At 45.2% G+C, this 18,904-nt stretch overlaps 1 protein-coding gene across 4 annotated transcripts in view; it reads right to left on the bottom strand.

Annotated features, from left to right (window-relative positions):
• Nucleotides 1-18,294, bottom strand: part of RASGRF2 (Ras protein specific guanine nucleotide releasing factor 2) — a 295,529-nt gene extending 277,235 nt beyond the window's left edge. For 2 of the 4 annotated variants that reach the window (XM_063453728.1, XM_063453731.1), the window contains exon 1: nucleotides 15,070-18,294. In XM_063453728.1, coding sequence (XP_063309798.1) covers nucleotides 15,070-15,510 — 441 coding nt within the window. In that variant the 5' untranslated portion in view covers nucleotides 15,511-18,294. The remainder of the gene's footprint in view (nucleotides 1-15,069) is intronic. The other 2 variants (XM_063453730.1, XM_063453729.1) reach the window with 2 other exon arrangements.
• Between the last annotated feature and the right edge of the window lie 610 nt (nucleotides 18,295-18,904).

Raw genomic sequence — 18,904 nt, 5'->3', positions numbered from 1 at the left:
TCTTGTTCTCACTCTCAACATCTTGTTGCAGTGATTTCCAGTTCATTTTTTTCCTACTTAGTCCTCCCAGTGATTCTGGTTACAGCTGTCTTTAATAAAGGGCAAAAGGGGGCAGAAGCGTAAGACACAGTTATCCCATGGGGCCTATAGCTGCTCTTGTTCTATCTACGCGCAACCTCTGCCTTTTATTGAATACAACCGTGAGAGACCCAGCCAGGGTCACTCACCATTAGGCAGAGTAGGCACCTGCAAACAGTCACCTGTCCTCTAGCAGGTGCCTGTTTTCAGCACCTACAATGCCTTTCTGGAGCTTTGGTGGGCTGATGAGAAGTACCAGGAGCTTTGGCCTGTGTTCTCTGTAGTCCAGTCAGCCTTAGCAAAGCTGCAGGAACAGTTATAGACCCTCTATAACTTAGTAAAACTAAGTACTGTGCCAGCTCCTCCGGTGTCTGTGTGTGAGGCTGGGCAGGAAGAGGAAGGGATCACTTCCCATCTGCCCACTAACAGCCTCTCACACCGGAAATGCCTTGCAGGAGGAGCAGGGATAGTACTGAGTGATGCACACTGTACTGTATAATAGCTCCCGTAAGTCTACTATAAATCCTAGGAGAATGAGTACTTTACAAATAACCCTTCAAACTCCACATGCCTGCACCATAAACACCCCTTTTCCCTAAACCTAAATGTAATTGCTTCCAAAATCTAAACACACTATTTCCTTGGTCCCCAATATTAAGCACTCAAGGCCTAAACCTGGAATTGAGAGAGAGAGGCCCACAGGAGGTCCCTCATCTCTCCACCCATAGCAAACTACAGTGCATGTGCTGTGGTTGCTATGGCAACTCCCTAACCAGCACTAGCATAGGAACGGAGTGACATGATAAAGCCAGTATGTCGGCATCATGGGAGAGGTTTGACCTGTTTGGGTAAGTGTCCTCATGCAGGGCTAATCAATCCGAAGGAGAAAAGCGCTTAGGGAGTAGAGGTGGGTTTTACACAAGTGTACTACCCACCTCTCTAATGAGATTGCGGCAGGGGAGCGGAAGACCAGGTAAGGTATGACAGTTCTCCTATAGATTTGAAATTGCTTTGCGTTAACTTTGAATTCTAACATTTGTATATATTTCTGACTATGTCTTTCTAGGTGGTCTCTTCAGATTCAGACAAACACAGATAACCTGGTACACCGCTTAGCCACTCACCCCACTGTGCAGATTGTGTTGATTTTTTGGGGTTACCTGTAAGTAGCTTACAGGCTTGTAGGGAGTTCTATGTGTTACTTTAAAGGATCACTATAGTGTCAGGAAAACAAACTCGTTTTCCTGACACTATATAATCCTTGGGGGACCCTCACCCTCCCCCTCCTGCTGGGCTGAAGGGGATAAAACCCCTTCAGCCACTTACCTTAATCCAGCGCCGGGCTCCCTCGGTGCTGGTGACCTCTCCTCCCCCGCCGACGTCAGCTCCCGAGTGAAGCGGAATTCGCATGCACGGCAACAGCCGCACGCGGATTTTAACAGTCCATAGGAAAGCATTTCCTATAGACATGCTGCACGCTGGATGCAAATTTTGCTTCCAGCGTCGCAGATGCGCCTCTAGCGGCTGTCAGGAAGACAGCCACTAGAGGTTGGATTAACCCTGCTATGTAAACAAAGCAGTTTCTCTGAAACTGTTATGTTTACATGTGAAGGGTTAAAACCTGGTGGACAGAGCACCCAGACCGCTTCATTGAGCTGAAGTGATCTGGGTAACTAGTGTCCCTTTAAGTATGCTGCCTTTTAAAGTGCATTATATTGCATTATATCCCATAGAAGGTGAGTTGGTCCCTGAATCTTCAGACATTGATCATTTTAATACCACTGGACCAGTCAACGTGGGCAGATTTAAACATGTGGGACTGTTTCGTATGGTCACAAGGTTTGTGGCAATTTATTTAAATAACTTGTTTGTTAGATGACTGACCTCCACAAGTACCTATTAATATAAATTTAAAGATTCTTCATCGGTACTTGAGATGTAAACTATTGTAAACTATTGTGACTAGTCAGATAGTCACTTTGTATCTGACAATCAGGCTAAAGTGAGTATTATGAACAAAGGCAGGTCTGAGTTATCTTATGATAATTTGTCTTTCCCTCGATCATGTTTGTTATCCAATGTGTACATACACCAGGTGTTTATTATACATCCCTATGCATAATAAATGTATTGTTACGAATGAACCATCCATCACCATTGCAAAATCCTGGCATTCACTGCGTTTTCCCAATTTACAGTTAAAATGCCATAGAGTATGATTAGTTTATGGTCTCCCACAGCTGGTAATCCTTAATAAATCTCTAGTCAGCTCCTACGTGCTATAAATCACAGACTTCCAAAGATATTCATAAACATTTTATTCTCAACCTCACCAAAAACAAAACAAAACAGGAATACCATATTTAGAGAACCTGCAACAATAGATGCCCTGAGGAGGTACTGCTAATGTATCTTAACAAGACATACCATAATCCAATAAGATTCAGCTGTGGGCTTCAGGCCAGTTAACCTTAGTGTGCTTTGTCAAATCTGTTTGCATGTAAATAGAATGCCCGCGACATAACCCACTTTCAGTTTCAGCACAAACATTCTATACACTTGAAAGTCCTGACTTGGATTCAACCTGCTCCTCTTGTTACATAACTAGGCCAAATGTTCAGCTTCCGCAAGCTATAGGTCAGGCATAGGCAACCTTTGGCACTGCAGATGTTTTGGACGACACCTCCCATGATGCTTTGCCAGCATTATGGGTATAAGAGCATTATGGGGGATGTAGTCCACAACATCTGGAGTGCCTAAGGTTGCCTATCCCTGGTATAGGTTTTCATAGTTTATATCTGTTTTTCTATGTAGATGGTCAGGGCACAATTTGCACCCTATGCAATAAATAAAATTTTCTATAGAACAATACTACAAATAAGATGGCTACCACGGCTGACCTAAATCTGCAGGAATTGCCATAGGTATATAATACCCAATCTTTTATTCCCTTTTATTTTTGACAACAGGGAACTGTCAGTTCTCTGGAAATTACATCATTGAATTAAACATTGAAAATTACCTATAACTTGTGTTTATCTTTTTTGTTTCTTCATGCGATGCCCCACTTTTTATAAAATATTTAATAAGAATTTAGCATTTGCGATTGCAATGCAGTTTACTCCTGGGACAATCAGGTTAACAATTACGTTGGAGAAGAATAGATTATTATAGATTATTGCCCTCTCTCTATGCTGTCCCTATGCTTACTCACAGGTGCAAATGCAGAACTTAGAACAGTGATAGACAGGGAGCCAAGATGACGGCAAGAAGTTTCAGGGGATTTCAATTTTTTTTTAAATACAGTATTTATTGATCAGAAAATAAGGTGAAATAATGTTACCGCAAGTTTTAGCATTCAGACATAATACTGCAATGTGTTTACCTTAATGGTATAATGTGTCAGTCAGATTACATGAAAAAGACAAAGATAAACTGCAATAAAGTAAAATCACATTATTATTTCACTACATTTACACTGAAGCGGTAAGAAAAACACTGCCTAAGAAGCACTATGTTTAAAATCATTGGACTTCAACATTAAATTTCATCATTGTATTTTTTTAGAACATATATGTAGCCCCTAACAGTTTTTCCAGCAGCTTCACTGGAACTGGTGAACTTTGACGTCTGACTGGCAGGGACCAATTCAGCCAATAGAGGGAGAAGACAAAAGAATATATATATATATATATAACACACGTGCTCCCCAGTGGTAAGAAAATATAAAATTAAATTACCAAAATGTAGAAATGTAAGAAGAACCTTCTATTCTTCTTGGTATATATGCAAAAAATACAATCTACAAATAAACATAAAAGAACATAGTGTAGTTGGTTTTAACACCATATAATGCGCTAGTAAAATTGCACTCACAGAAAGGAAGCGCAGTATAGGCGTATAGCAATCTTTAAGGACTTGACGGAGTCTCTGCAATCTTCTTTAAGACCTTATTGGAGAAGGAGAGACACACAAACCATAGTGCACCGATATAATATATAGCAATGTGATTTTATTAAGTTACACTTACAGAAATTCAGTTGTAATGCAGCGTATCAAAAAGGGATTATGGTGTCGACATCCTTCCTCCCATAGCTGATAAGAAATCGCTGAATTTAGAACATATATAAAAATGGACTTTAAACATAAAATAAAATAAAATGAAAATAAAAATCAAAATACAAATAAAGTCCAAAGGTGCTGTTGTGGTCCCTGACGTGTCAGACATGTCATGTGTCCTTAAGGGGTTAATCTTGTGGATTACCTTAAAGGGCCCCAACACGTCAGTGCACCAACTGGTATCCATCAACCATTAGTGTGAAGCCTAAGGGTGGGTCTGCAATAGAGGGAGAAGGAAATGCTGCAGCAGTGAAGGTGTGTGAGGCCTGGCTGTGGAGCAGTGTGAATCCAGTGTGAGATGCCCGCTGCTCCCTGATCCAGTGACAGAGCTGTGGAGCAATGTGAATCCAGTGGGAGCTGCCAGTTGCACCCTGATGCAGTGACAGAGCTGTGGAGCAGTGTGAATCCAGTGGGAGCTGCCAGTTGCTCCCTGATCCAGTGACAGAGCTGTGGAGCAGTGTGAATCCAGTGGGAGCTGCCAGCTGCACCCTGATCCAGTGACAGAGCTGTGGAGCAGTGTGAATCCAGTGGGAGCTGCCAGCTGCACCCTGACCCAGTGACAGAGCTGTGGAGCAGTGTGAATCCAGTGGGAGCTGCCAGTTGCTCCCTGATCCAGTGACAGCTCTGTGGAGCAGTGTGAATCCAGTGGGAGCTGTCAGCTGCACCCTGACCCAGTGACAGAGCTGTGGAGCAATGTGAATCCAGTGGGAGCTGCCCACTGCTCCCTGATCCAGTGACAGAGCTGTGGAGCAATGTGAATCCAGTGGGAGCTGCCAGTTGCTCCCTGATCCAGTGACAGAGCTGTGGAGCAGTGTGAATCCAGTGGGAGCTGCCAGCTGCTCCCTGATCCAGTGACAGAGCTGTGGAGCAGTGTGAATCCAGTGGGAGCTGCCAGCTGCTCCCTGATCCAGTGACAGTGCTGTGGAGCAATGTGAATCCAGTGTGAGCTGCCAGTTGCTCCCTAATCCAGTGACAGAGCTGTGGAGCAATGTGAATCCAGTGGGAGCTGCCAGTTGCTCCCTGATCCAGTGACAGAGCTGTGGAGCAGTGTGAATCCAGTGAGAGCTGCCAGCTGCACCCTGATCCAGTGACAGAGCTGTGGAGCAATGTGAATCCAGTGGGAGCTGCCCACTGCTCCCTGATCCAGTGACAGAGCTGTGGAGCAATGTGAATCCAGTGGGAGCTGCCAGTTGCTCCCTGATCCAGTGACAGAGCTGTGGAGCAGTGTGAATCCAGTGGGAGCTGCCAGCTGCTCCCTGATCCAGTGACAGAGCTGTGGAGCAGTGTGAATCCAGTGGGAGCTGCCAGCTGCTCCCTGATCCAGTGACAGTGCTGTGGAGCAATGTGAATCCAGTGTGAGCTGCCAGTTGCTCCCTAATCCAGTGACAGAGCTGTGGAGCAATGTGAATCCAGTGGGAGCTGCCAGTTGCTCCCTGATCCAGTGACAGAGCTGTGGAGCAGTGTGAATCCAGTGAGAGCTGCCAGCTGCACCCTGATCCAGTGACAGAGCTGTGGAGCAGTGTGAATCCAGTGGGAGCTGCCAGTTGCTCCCTGATCCAGTGACAGAGCTGTGGAGCAATGTGAATCCAGTGGGAGCTGCCAGTTGCTCCCTGATCCAGTGACAGAGCTGTGGAGCAATGTGAATCCAGTGGGAGCTGCCAGTTGCTCCCTGATCCAGTGACAGAGCTGTGGAGCAATGTGAATCCAGTGGGAGCTGCCAGTTGCTCCCTAATCCAGTGACAGAGCTGTGGAGCAGTGTGAATCCAGTGGGAGCTGCCAGCTGCACCCTGATCCAGTGACAGAGCTGTGGAGCAGTGTGAATCCAGTGTAAGCTGCCAGCTGCTCCCTGATCCAGTGACAGAGCTGTGGAGCAGGATCCAGACACAGCAAATGGCTGACCGACCCTGGAGATTCCCTTTGGCCCTGTGTAACTGAATAGTGGTAAGGAGTAACTTATCTATCTTTCAGAAATAGTTACACAGTCCCTCATGGCATTGCAGTAACAGTCTTCCTGTGATTTACAACTGCTTTAAAAGGACACTACAGGGAGTGCAGAATTATTAGGCAAATTAGTATTTTGACCACATCATCCTCTTTATGCATGCTGTCTTACTCCAAGCTGTATAGGCTCGAAAGCCTACTACCAATTAAGCATATTAGGTGATGTGCATCTCTGTAATGAGAAGGGGTGTGGTCTAATGACATCAACACCCTATATCAGGTGTGCATAATTATTAGGCAACTTCCTTTCCTTTGGCAAAATGGGTCAAAAGAAGGACTTGACAGGCTCAGAAAAGTCAAAAATAGTGAGATACCTTGCAGAGGCATGCAGCACTCTTAAAATTGCAAAGCTTCTGAAGCGTGATCATCGAACAATCAAGCGTTTCATTCAAAATAGTCAACAGGGTCGCAAGAAGCGTGTGGAAAAACCAAGGCGCAAAATAACTGCCCATGAACTGAGAAAAGTCAAGCGTGCAGCTGCCAAGATGCCACTTGCCACCAGTTTGGCCATATTTCAGAGCTGAAACATCACTGGAGTGCCCAAAAGCACAAGGTGTGCAATACTCAGAGACATGGCCAAGGTAAGAAAGGCTGAAAGACGACCACCACTGAACAAGACACACAAGCTGAAACGTCAAGACTGGGCCAAGAAATATCTCAAGACTGATTTTTCTAAGGTTTTATGGACTGATGAAATGAGAGTGAGTCTTGATGGGCCAGATGGATGGGCCCGTGGCTGGATTGGTAAAGGGCAGAGAGCACCAGTCCGACTCAGACGCCAGCAAGGTGGAGGTGGAGTACTGGTTTGGGCTGGTATCATCAAAGATGAGCTTGTGGGGCCTTTTCGGGTTGAGGATGGAGTCAAGCTCAACTCCCAGTCCTACTGCCAGTTTCTGGAAGACACCTTCTTCAAGCAGTGGTACAGGAAGAAGTCTGCATCCTTCAAGAAAAACATGATTTTCATGCAGGACAATGCTCCATCACACGCGTCCAAGTACTCCACAGCGTGGCTGGCAAGAAAGGGTATAAAAGAAGAAAATCTAATGACATGGCCTCCTTGTTCACCTGATCTGAACCCCATTGAGAACCTGTGGTCCATCATCAAATGTGAGAATTACAAGGAGGGAAAACAGTACACCTCTCTGAACAGTGTCTGGGAGGCTGTGGTTGCTTCTGCACGCAATGTTGATGGTGAACAGATCAAAACACTGACAGAATCCATGGATGGCAGGCTTTTGAGTGTCCTTGCAAAGAAAGGTGGCTATATTGGTCACTGATTTGTTTTTGTTTTGTTTTTGAATGTCAGAAATGTATATTTGTGAATGTTGAGATGTTATATTGGTTTCACTGGTAAAAATAAATACGGTAATTGAAATGGGTATATATTTGTTTTTTCTTAAGTTGCCTAATAATTATGCACAGTAATAGTCACCTGCACACACAGATATCCCCCTAAAATAGCTAAAACTAAAAACAAACTAAAAACTACATCCAAAAATATTCAGCTTTGATATTAATGAGTTTTTTGGGTTCATTGAGAACATGGTTGTTGTTCAATAATAAAATTGATCCTCAAAAATACAACTTGCCTAATAATTCTGCACTCCCTGTATAGTCACCAGAACAACTACAGCTTAATGTAATGGCTCTGGTGAGTATAATCATTCCCTGTAGGCATTTACATTGCCCCCTAGGGACACCTCCAGTGGCCACTTCTCAGATGGAGGTGCTTCCTAGAGCAGTGCACCGTAGGCACCGTAGGCACCGTCAATGCATCTCTATGAGGAGGTACTGAATTGCCAAAACAACGTTAGCCCCGCCCTCATCCTGCCTCCATGCCGATTTTAGCCAATAGGAAAGTAATGAATTGGCTAAAAATCATTAATTCTGATGATCTCACAAAGGAGGCGGGCCGGGGGCGGGGCCAACACCAATGGACCCGCGCAGTGCTGCAAATAAGGAGAGTTTCAACACCTTCTAAGGGGGGGCAAGCCACCTAAATGGTGATTTTAACACTATAGGATCAGGAATACATGTTTATGTTCCTGACCCTATAGTGTTCCTTTAACCCCTTAAGGACCAAACTTCTGGAATAAAAGGGAATCATGACGTGTCAGACATGTCATGTGTCCTTAAGGGGTTAATCTTGTGGATTACCTTAAAGGGCCCCAACACGTCAGTGCACCAACTGGTATCCATCAACCATTAGTGTGAAGCCTAAGGGTGGGTCTGCAAGTGGTCTGGGAGGCTGCTAGGCTTGGTTAGGCAGATTTTGGTGACTTTAGTCAGCCACTGTATTACTGGCCTTAATTTTATCTGCTATTATCCTTTAATACATGTTCATACTGTTTTACTGTTACTGCCGTGTATGGTAGTTATTTATTATGTTCCTGTCTGGGAAACCCATCCATAGCCTGGATGCCCAATCACATGGAGGCACTCCCATATAGAGGAGTTTCAGGATCCCCTTGGAAAGCAGGAAGAGGTAACCGACGATGAGGGTCACGGGGGTGTCAGCTCCCTCGGCCAAGGCCTGCTACATATATTAAAGGGATTTAGGGGTTAACTTGCTTTACACCCTTGTCCGCATTCATAGAAGTGCCAATTACAAGAGAAATTTACACTTTTTAGAATTAATTCCAAACTGAAAAGATGTAAGTGTTAAAATGTTTTTTTTTTTTTTTTTTTAACCCATTTAAGAGCGGTGGTTGGGGAGGATGTAAGGGGGCAATGCACACTATAGCTTTAGGAATACAGGTTTGACCTACAGATCCAATGTTGTTTTTTAATGTTGGAGTGTGCTTTTAAATATTGGGGATAGGTAAATATAATATTACATATTCCCAGGGAGCAATGACTCCCATTTAATCCTTTACTTTTCTCTTTCTAAACTATAATAACTGTCTTTGTTGGGCCCCTTATGGTTTTACGAATGTGGCAGTTCGGGTGCACTACAATCCATTTCACACCCTATCTCAATTACAGCTACATATTACCCTTATATATAGGCCACGGTGACTACAAATGCTGTTGCTGCTTGTCAAGGCTATACAAGTCCTTGCCTAACAGATGGAAACAAGCAATAAAATTAGCATGTGCAAAAAAAATAAAAAAAAATAAAAGCCGAACAACAATAAGTCTGTTTATATTCATGATATTCCTTCTTAAGCACATAAAAAGCTATGTTGACAGTTTGAAGTTTTTTACCCTTAGGGGACAAAAGAAGTGTACAGAGCATGACAGTGATCCTAACTTTATAACCAGGAGAGTCTGTGAAGGAAACTGGTGTGTGCAACAGGCATTTTATACGTGACAGGACTGAACGCACTGAGGGGAAAACCGGTCTGATGTTAGGAGAGAGACAGACCATCAAAAAAAAGGACGCTTAAATTTCAATTCCTGTGACCTAGTTTGCCCTCCCCATCTCCATAGCCCACTTTATCCCTTCAAGACGTGAGTCTTTGCGGACTTGCTCTCATTTAGACATGGTGCTAAACTTAAGACCTAAGGGTGCTATATCGAGACAATAAATAAACATGATGGTCAGAGCTGTACAACACTGGCAACCACACATACTGAAGCACTGAAGCAAAGAATTCTGATTTAATTTCTACATAAACGCCTTGCTACCTTAGAACGTCAATAAGTCAGTTAGGTTCTTTAACCTATTCATGACACGTTTTAAGGGGATAACCCTTCATACCATGGCTAGACTGGCAATGCATCTGTGATGAAAGAGTTTGATCAAATTGTAAGGAAAAAAAAAACACCAACAACTACTTTATATTATATTTTAATTTTATAATAAAAACTGTACACCAGGCACAGCTAATAGGTAGACCCAAGATATAAATGACAACACTTGTGATGTATTGTCATCCTTAAAGTGTAAACGTCACAGTGCAAATATTTGTATTAAAGGATAGAGAGGTTTGTATAACTTATAAATTGTTCACGCAGGATTGTAAAAAAAATATGTAGATTTTTTAAAATAGACTCTATTTCAAAATCTCCTTCCCATCTCACCTTTGTGGTCCACAGTGGATAAATCAGCTACGAAAATACAGTTTTATTCCACTAATATAATGCTAACATGTCCCCCATGTGTCATGTGTGTTTATAGCACAAATACTTCACGTTGTGACTGATCACTGATACCAAGTTACTATTTACATAAAAATATGTTTCATACGGATAGGATCAATAGGAAACTGAAATATTAGTATGTACTGGTGAAATGGTGGAAACAAGCATTGGTTACTGGTTGACAGCAGCTCTAACGACTTCCCACCGGCACATGTCAATGACGTTCAAGCAGCAATTCTTGGAATGAATTTCCCTGAACCAATAACTCTGAAGGGTAAACTAGCTTTCTGATTGAACATTCATAGGCTGTTGGTGGTATTATGAAAAGAGGTTATACATCTTATTATGTGAGTATCAGTACCAACATCCGGTGTCACACATCTCATTGGTGTTCGCTAGTGGCCTTGCACCCTGGATGTAACCTTGCTCCCGAGTCCCGAGACGTTTACAAATGAAATCTAAGATGTCAAGGTTAGATATTAATGTTCTAAGCTTGGTGGCACACTGTCATACAATTGGATCTCACAGATGTTGTAATTCTTTAACAACTGTTGATTTACCCCTTGGCCACTCCAGTTCTCACCCAGTTGTGGTTATCCTTTGACCCTGCAGCTGTGGGCTATAATTCCCAGCAGTAAATTTGCTAAAGGCTTATGACCTTATGCACCACAGACATGGGATTCAAGCATGGAGAACACAAGTCCTGCATCCTAGACCAATGGTATTTTGACACTTGGAAGAGTATTTGTTCGTAGTTCTTTTTATAAATGTTTATAGTATAAAATCTAATGACACTTAAAGGGACACTCTGCTCAACCTTAACAACTTAATCTAAATTATGTTGTTATGGTTCCAGGAGGTCCCTGGACACACTCTTACCCTAAGGAGTTAAACCGTTCTCTAACAGTTTAACCCCTAAAGTTGTCTTCAGCACTGATTTCCAGGTCCCCTTGATGGCATCCAGCTTCTGAATCTCAGTTATAGGAAGCACAAAGTGCCACTGGGCAGAGCTGCTGCTGATTGGCTAGAGCAGTCAGTTATCTCTTTAACCCCTTAAGGACCAAACTTCTGGAATAAAAGGGGATCATGACGTGTCACACATGTCATGTGTCCTTAAGGGGTTAAGCCAATCAGTAGTTCCCCACTAATTAAAAAGAAACGTACCTGGCCACTCTAGCCAATCATGGTGCCCCTGCCCTACACTCCCCGCTTTCTGTAACTAAGATTCTGAAGCCAGATGCCACCTTGGGGACCTGGAGATCGGTGCTGGTGCAACTTTTGGGGTTAAACCGTTCAATAATGGCTTAACCCTTCAAGGTAAGAGTGCATCCAGGGGCCTCCTGTCACCATAACAACATAATTTAGATTAAGTGTGTGTTAGAAGAAACATGTCTACCATGATTATATCTGCAGATTGAAATCTCCTGTTTTATTAATGCTGATTTTAAACAACGCGTTGCATCTCATGGGGTTAAGTGGGTGAAGACAACAAGTTAAAGGCTTGGGGCGGTAGTTTCCCACCATCTTTAAACTTCACAGGCGCCACTGCATTTAACTAACAAGCATTAATCATAAATATGCAATATTCCCTGTAATAAAGATATCTAATGGGAGATTTTTCTCCTTGATTACACAAAATTATTACCTCCAAAGGACTCCTGACTGAGGGCAAGTTGCAAAAAATAGTCATTTAATTATTTAAAAAAAAAGCCACATTGCATGATTCTTTTAAATTACAGCACATTTTCTGCACAAGTAATGTTAATGTACAATGTTTCCCTAACAATCCTATATGGTCTTATTCATGTTGCACCAAATTGTAGTGAATTGAGTTTAGAATTGCAAAGTTTAGGATAAAATGGTAAATTTGTGACTATTGACTATCGGAATTGAAAAAATCAAACCGGCTTGTTTATTTTAAAGTTAGCAATTCAGTTTTCAATTCACTACAATTCATTGTTAGTAAAAAAGCCACACAATAAATCAGTAAACCAGCTTCACATCGACACTTTTCTCTAAGCATACATGTCAGGAAACCAGTTGAGCGCCTTTTTCCCATTTTCAGACATAGATACCTGCAGGGTATTTGCTGTAAACTCGGTTACAGTTTGGGGCTGTAGACAGACAGATAGACAGACAGACAGACAGACAGATAGATAGATAGACAGACAGACAGACAGATAGATCGATCTATGTAATATAATCTATGCAATCACCTGTAACAGGTATCATTTAGTAGAATTTTGATTTTATTTTGTTTAAACATTGGAAGTTGGCTCATCATATAGGCAGATATAATAAAGCTATTGAAAAGTTAAAAATAAAACGGAACAGCAAAACCTACAAAACAATCCAACCATTTCCAAACACAGGCTACACAAACACCAGTCAGCTAGTTAGGAAGACATCATACAAACACACCCCCTTATTACATAACCACATGTACAAACACCAATCTGTGCACCAACGTGACCATAGACTGTCATATTACCGTATATACTCGTGTATAAGTCGATCTCATGTATAAGTCGAGGGCAGTTTTGTGACCAACAATTGTGAAATATGCTATGCCTCGTGGATAAGTCGAGGGTAAAACTTGGGGCTATGAAATTCTGTGATTTTTAGAATTATATACACACTCATACAAACACACACTCATACAAACAATCTGCATTCTACACACACACTTATACAAACACACACACTCTGCATTATATACGCACACACTGTGTGTATATAATGCAGTGTGTGTGTGTTTGTATGAGTGTGTGTAGAATGCAGATTGTTTGTATGAGTGTGTGTGTATATAATGCAGAGTGTGTGTGTTTGTATGAGTGTGTGTAGAATGCAGATTGTTTGTACGAGTGTGTGTGTATATAATACAGTGTGTGTGTGTTTGTATGAGTGTGTGTAGAATGCAGATTGTTTGTACGAGTGTGTGTGTATATAATGCAGAGTGTGTGTTTGTATGAGTGTGTGTAGAATGCAGATTGTTTGTATGAGTGTGTGTGTATATAATGCAGAGTGTGTGTGTTTGTACGAGTGTGTGTGTGTATATAATGCAGTGTGTGTTTGTTTGTATGAGTGTGTGTAGAATGCAGATTGTTTGTATGAGTGTGTGTGTATATAATGCAGAGTGTGTGTGTTTGTATGAGTGTGTGTAGAATGCAGATTGTTTGTACGAGTGTGTGTGTATATAATACAGTGTGTGTGTGTTTGTATGAGTGTGTGTAGAATGCAGATTGTTTGTACGAGTGTGTGTGTATATAATGCAGAGTGTGTGTTTGTATGAGTGTGTGTAGAATGCAGATTGTTTGTATGAGTGTGTGTGTATATAATGCAGAGTGTGTGTTTGTATGAGTGTGTGTAGAATGCAGAGTGTGTGTGTGTGTGTGTGTGTGTGTGTGTGTGTGTGTGTGTGTGTGTGTGTGTGTGTGTGAGAGAGAGAACTGGGTGGGAGGAGGGCATTTTTATTATACATTTTTTATTTTAATATTTTAAGTTTTTTATTTTATTTTAATATATATATATATATTTTTTTTTTTAAATGTTTGATTTAATTTTCGTCCCCCCTCCCTGCTTGTTAGCTTGCCAGGGAGGGGGGCTCTCACTCCCTGGTGGTCCAGTGTATGGGCTGTGTAGGAGGGGGGGCTGGCAGAGAGCATTAACTTACCTTCCTGCAGCTCCTGTCAGCTCCCTTCTCCTCCGTGCAGCTCCTCTGTCAGCTCCCACTGTAAGTCTCGCGAGAGCCGCGGCTCTCGCGAGACTTACAGTGGGAGCTGACAGAGGAGCTGCACGGAGGAGAAGGGAGCTGACAGGAGCTGCAGGAAGGTAAGTTAATGCTCTCTGCCAGCCCCCCAACAGGACCGCCGGGCTTGTAATGCCCAGCGGTCCTTGTCTGTATTATGGCAATGTAAGTTGCCATAATACAGACATTAACTCGAGTATAAGTCGAGTGAGGGTTTTTCAGCACAAAAAATGTGCTGAAAAACTCGACTTATACTCGAGTATATACGGTAATCTCTCTTTATCTCAAGCACAATAATGCACACTGAAAGATTACCAAAGCAGAGATTACAATACTGTGTGAGCATGTTAGGAGTTCCAGAAAGTATAATAATAACAATAATAATAATAATCTACTTCTACAAGTAAGCAGTCATGGCAGTCAATGTGATTTATTCAAGGGGTTTGGCATATAAAACGAAATCCTGGATACAAACTTCTACAAGTGGGAAATCACCATGGAAACCAATAGACCGTCTATGCTGATTGCTCCTCTTTCAGAACGCTGTGCCAGAATTGTTCTGTACACACAACCCTCTATTGTGGTACAAAACGATAGAGGTATAAATAAAAAGGGAACGTGTGGGATAATAAAATAACAGAGCATCCTGTTGCTCACATTGTAGAGGAGTGGTGGCCAAAAGCAACAATCTGTTTCAGAACTCCAAGAGTTATGGTACCCTCAGGACTGGCTAAGGATAGAGGGAGTTGTAGTCCTACCACAGCTTTGGGGTCTAACTTATCGCCACCTTTCTAACAGAGTATTGGAACTGATCTGACTAAGCTCTGGATGCTTTGGACTACTTTGGCCATGGTGCTCAGACTCAGCCATCCAAATGGCTTTCTGTGAATGATAGGAGAGGCAGTCTAACAGCTGCCAGAAGATAGAGGGAGAAGCTCCTAGCCTCCTCAGTCTGGCGCCCTGAGATTGCTAGGAGTTGCAGTTCAGACACAGTGATACAATGTGATGAAACAGAGGAAGCTGCCTTAGAGTGTTACCTGCTTTTCCATGGTCTCCTTGCCTCCACTGGCCACCATGGGTGCTGGGACCCTCTCACAGCTGCATCCTTCCACCATGTACATCCCAGAGGGTCTCCCACTCTGCTCGCTGTCGAAGTAGAAGAGGACATTCTGGAAGAGGGCGAACCACTTGTCGTGCCACCTGCTAGTCTCGGCCGCCTTCTTGCTGACGGTGCCCCTCTTGGTGCCCTCCTTGCGGGCCAGCAGGGACAGGTACAGAGCGTGTCCCTCGTTGCAGCGCACGCCCTTCTGCATCCTGACCTTCAGGGCATGCTGACCCCAGCACAGATGGCAGGGAAAGGGCACACCTGGGCACAGCAGGGACACCTCACCTACAGGAAGGCAGGCAGCAGAGTGACAGGGGGTGCCGACAGTGTGCAGGTCACCCAGCGTGTGCGCACTGAGCGTGTACATTGACATACAGATCAATAGGCAGCATGCAGCCAGGGGTAGGATACAATGTTACCCCTGGGGGTAGTTTATACAATGTTACCCCCTGGGAGTGTAGTTTATACAATGTTACCCCCTGGGAGGGCAGGTTATACAATGTTACCCCCGGGGAAGGCAGTTTATACAATGTTACCCCCTGGGAGGGTAGGTTATACAATGTTACCCCTGGGGAGGGCAGTTTATACAATGTTACCCCCTGGGAGGGTAGGTTATACAATGTTACCCCTAGGAGGGCAGGTTATACAATGTTACCCTTAAGGGGATAGTTTATATAAAGTTAACCTTGAGAGAGGTAGTTTATACAATGTTACCAATGGGGTTTAGTATACATAATATTATCCCAGGGGTTTTAAGTATATGATATTATTATAATATTACCCCAGGGTTTCAGTGTATATATAATATTATCCCATGGGTTTGATATATAAAATATCCTAGGGGTTCAGTATATATAATATCCCATGGGGTTTGATATATATAATATTATCCTGGGATGTGAGTGCACTATGGTCCTGTGTTTAGGGGGCATGCACATAGCACATGGAAAACACATTTACCTTTTTCACAGTGCATCTAGACCATGCTCGGCATGGGCACCACCCAGGGTGCAGAGAGTCTCTGGGGGAGTCACAGTGAGGGAGTCCATACAGGGCACAGTGCTGGCTGCAGGGAGAGCATGGGAGGCATCAGGCTCTGCTCACAATGCTGCTGCTGGTGGTCGCTGAGAGTGGAGGGGGGCGGGAGAGGGTGCAGGAGGAGAGAAAGCTGGAAGTGGGTGCAGAGGGAATTAATGTGATAGTGGGTGCAGTGTGGGTAGTGAGACTGGGGAAGGTGCAGGGAGAGGAGTGAGATGGTGCAGGGGGATGGTGGGGGATAAAGAGCAGGGGGAGTGTGGCGACAACGGTCTGAGTGAGGTGTGTGGGAGCAGGGGGAGTGAAGTTGTATGGGTGAGTGAGGTGAGAGAGGGTGCAGGGTGAGTGAGGTGAGACAGGGTGCAGGGTAGTGACGTGAGAGAGGGTGCAGGGTAGTGAGGTGAGAGAGGGTGCAGGGTACTGAGGTGAGAGGGTGCAGGGTAGTGAGGTGAGACAGGGTGCAGGTTAGTGAGGTGAGACAGGGTGCAGGGTAGTGAGGTGAGAGAGGGTGCAGGGTGAGTGAGGTGAGACAGGGTGCAGGGTAGTGAGGTGAGAGAGGGTGAGGAGGGAGCAAGATTAGTGAATACGAGGGAATATGTATGTATGACTCGTGCAGGACAGAGAGAGCAGATAAATGAGCAGTAGGGAGTATGGGTCTGAGTCAGGTGGGAAAGTGTGAGTGAGGTGCAGTAAGGTGCAGGGGGATTCAGGGAAGAGAGGGGAGGGTGCTGGGGGTTAGTAAGGTAAGAGTGCAGTGGGGCAGGTAGGTAGTAGTGGGTGCAGGGGTACAAGGAGTTAGTTAGAAAGGTGTAAAGGGAGTTAATTAGTTAAGAAAGGGGGCATCTGGTCCAATAATGCAGGAAAGGGTACAGGGGGTCAAGTAATGTAGGAAGGTGTGCAGGGGGTCCAGTAATGTAGGAAGGGGTGCAGGGGGTCTAGTAATGTAGGAAAGGGTACAGGGGGTCCAGTAATGTAGGAAAGGGTACAGGGGGTCTAGTAATGTAGGAAGGGGTGCAGGGGGTCTAGTAATATAGGAAGGGGTGCAGGGGGTCTAGTAATGTAGGAAAGGGTACAGGGAGTTATTAAGTTAAGTTAAGAAGGGGTGCAGAGGGTCCAGGTATTTGTTGCAGGGTGTTTGGCTTGGGAGCTCCGTGTAATGGCAACCTGTTCCTCGGATAAACTGGGGTCTCAGTGCTGCCGGTAAGGTGGGCTTTTTTATTTCTTTATTAAAAAGAGCCCAGTTGCCAGGGCAGGCGACTAACTCCTCCACCTCCGTGCCCTTGTGGTCCTTTTTATAGGGGTCTAACAGCTCTTCTTCTTGTGCCCTGTTGAATCCTAATGTAGGGTGTATGGGTCCTGATTAAAGAGGTGTATGGGTCCTGATAGCAACTGAGAGTATGAGGGTCCTGATAGCAGTGAGCCCCTCTGGTTTATGTCCTGATAGCAGTGAGTCCCTCTGGTGGATGTCCTGAGTGCAGTGTGCCCTTCTGGTGGAGGTCCTGATAGCAGTGAGCCCCTCTGGTTGAGGTCCTGAGAACAGTGTGCCCCTCTGGTGGAGGTCCTGAGAGCAGTGTGCCCCTCTGGTGGAGGTCCTGAGAGCAGTGAGCCCCTCTGATGGAGGTCCTGAGAGCAGTGTGCCCCTCTAGTGGAGGTCTTGAGAGCAGTGAGCCACTGTGGTGGAGGTACTGATAGCAGTGTGCCCCTCTGGTGGTGGTCCTGATAGCAGTGAGCCCCTCTGGTGGAGGTCCTGAGAGCAGTGTGCCCCTCTGGTGGAGGTCCTGATAGCAGTGAGCCCCTCTGGTGGAGGTCCTGAAAGCAGTGTACCCCTCTGGTGGAGGTCCTGATAGCAGTGAGCCCCTCTGGTGGAGATATGAGGGTCCTGAGAGCAGTGTGCCCCTCTGGTGCCCCGGGGTATGAGGGTCTCTGTCACTCTCCGCTGTTGCTGAATGCCGGGTCCCGGGAAATGCTGGATCCGATGCTCCTTGTCATCCCACGTGTTGCGAGACCGAGCCCCAAACTTGCTGCCGCCCCCAACCCACTCCCCAGTCCCAGCCGGGGGGAGACCGAGCGATCGCTGCGGGGAATGGAGCTCCGAGCTCAGCCTGCGGGGACGGCGCTGGCAAGTCACGTGGAGAGCACTAATCCGCTTCTATATCTTTACACTGGGCAAGTCCTGACTGTCTGCCTGCTGGGTCCGGACTGGGGGTCACTGCCACCCTGGGGGTCACACCTCATGCCAGGGTCCACACTGCCACCATGGGGGTCACACCTCCTGCCAGGGTCCACACTGCCCCCATCGGGGTCACACCTCCTGCCAGGGTCCACACTGCCACCATGGGGGTCACACCTCCTGCCAGGGTCCACACTGCCCCCATCGGGGTCACACCTCCTGCCAGGGTCCACACTGCCACCATGGGTGTTACACCACCTGCCAGTGCCAAGGTCCACACTGCCAACATGGGGGGTAATGGGGTAACACCTCCTGCAAGGGTCCACACAGCCCCCAACAGGTCACACCTCCCGCCAGGGTCCACACTGTCACCATGGGGGTCACACACTGCCACCATGGGGGTCACACACTCCCACCATGGGGGTCACACCTCCTGCCAGGGTCCACACTGCCACCATGGTTGCCACACCTCCTGCCAGGGTCCACACTGCCACCATGGGGGTCACACCTCCTGCCAGGGTCCACACTGTCACCATGGGGGTCACACACTGCCACCATGGGG

Source organism: Pelobates fuscus, chromosome 5, assembly GCF_036172605.1.
Source record: "Pelobates fuscus isolate aPelFus1 chromosome 5, aPelFus1.pri, whole genome shotgun sequence".
NCBI lineage: Eukaryota > Metazoa > Chordata > Amphibia > Anura > Pelobatidae > Pelobates > Pelobates fuscus.
This window is presented reverse-complemented; position numbering and strand designations above follow the sequence as displayed.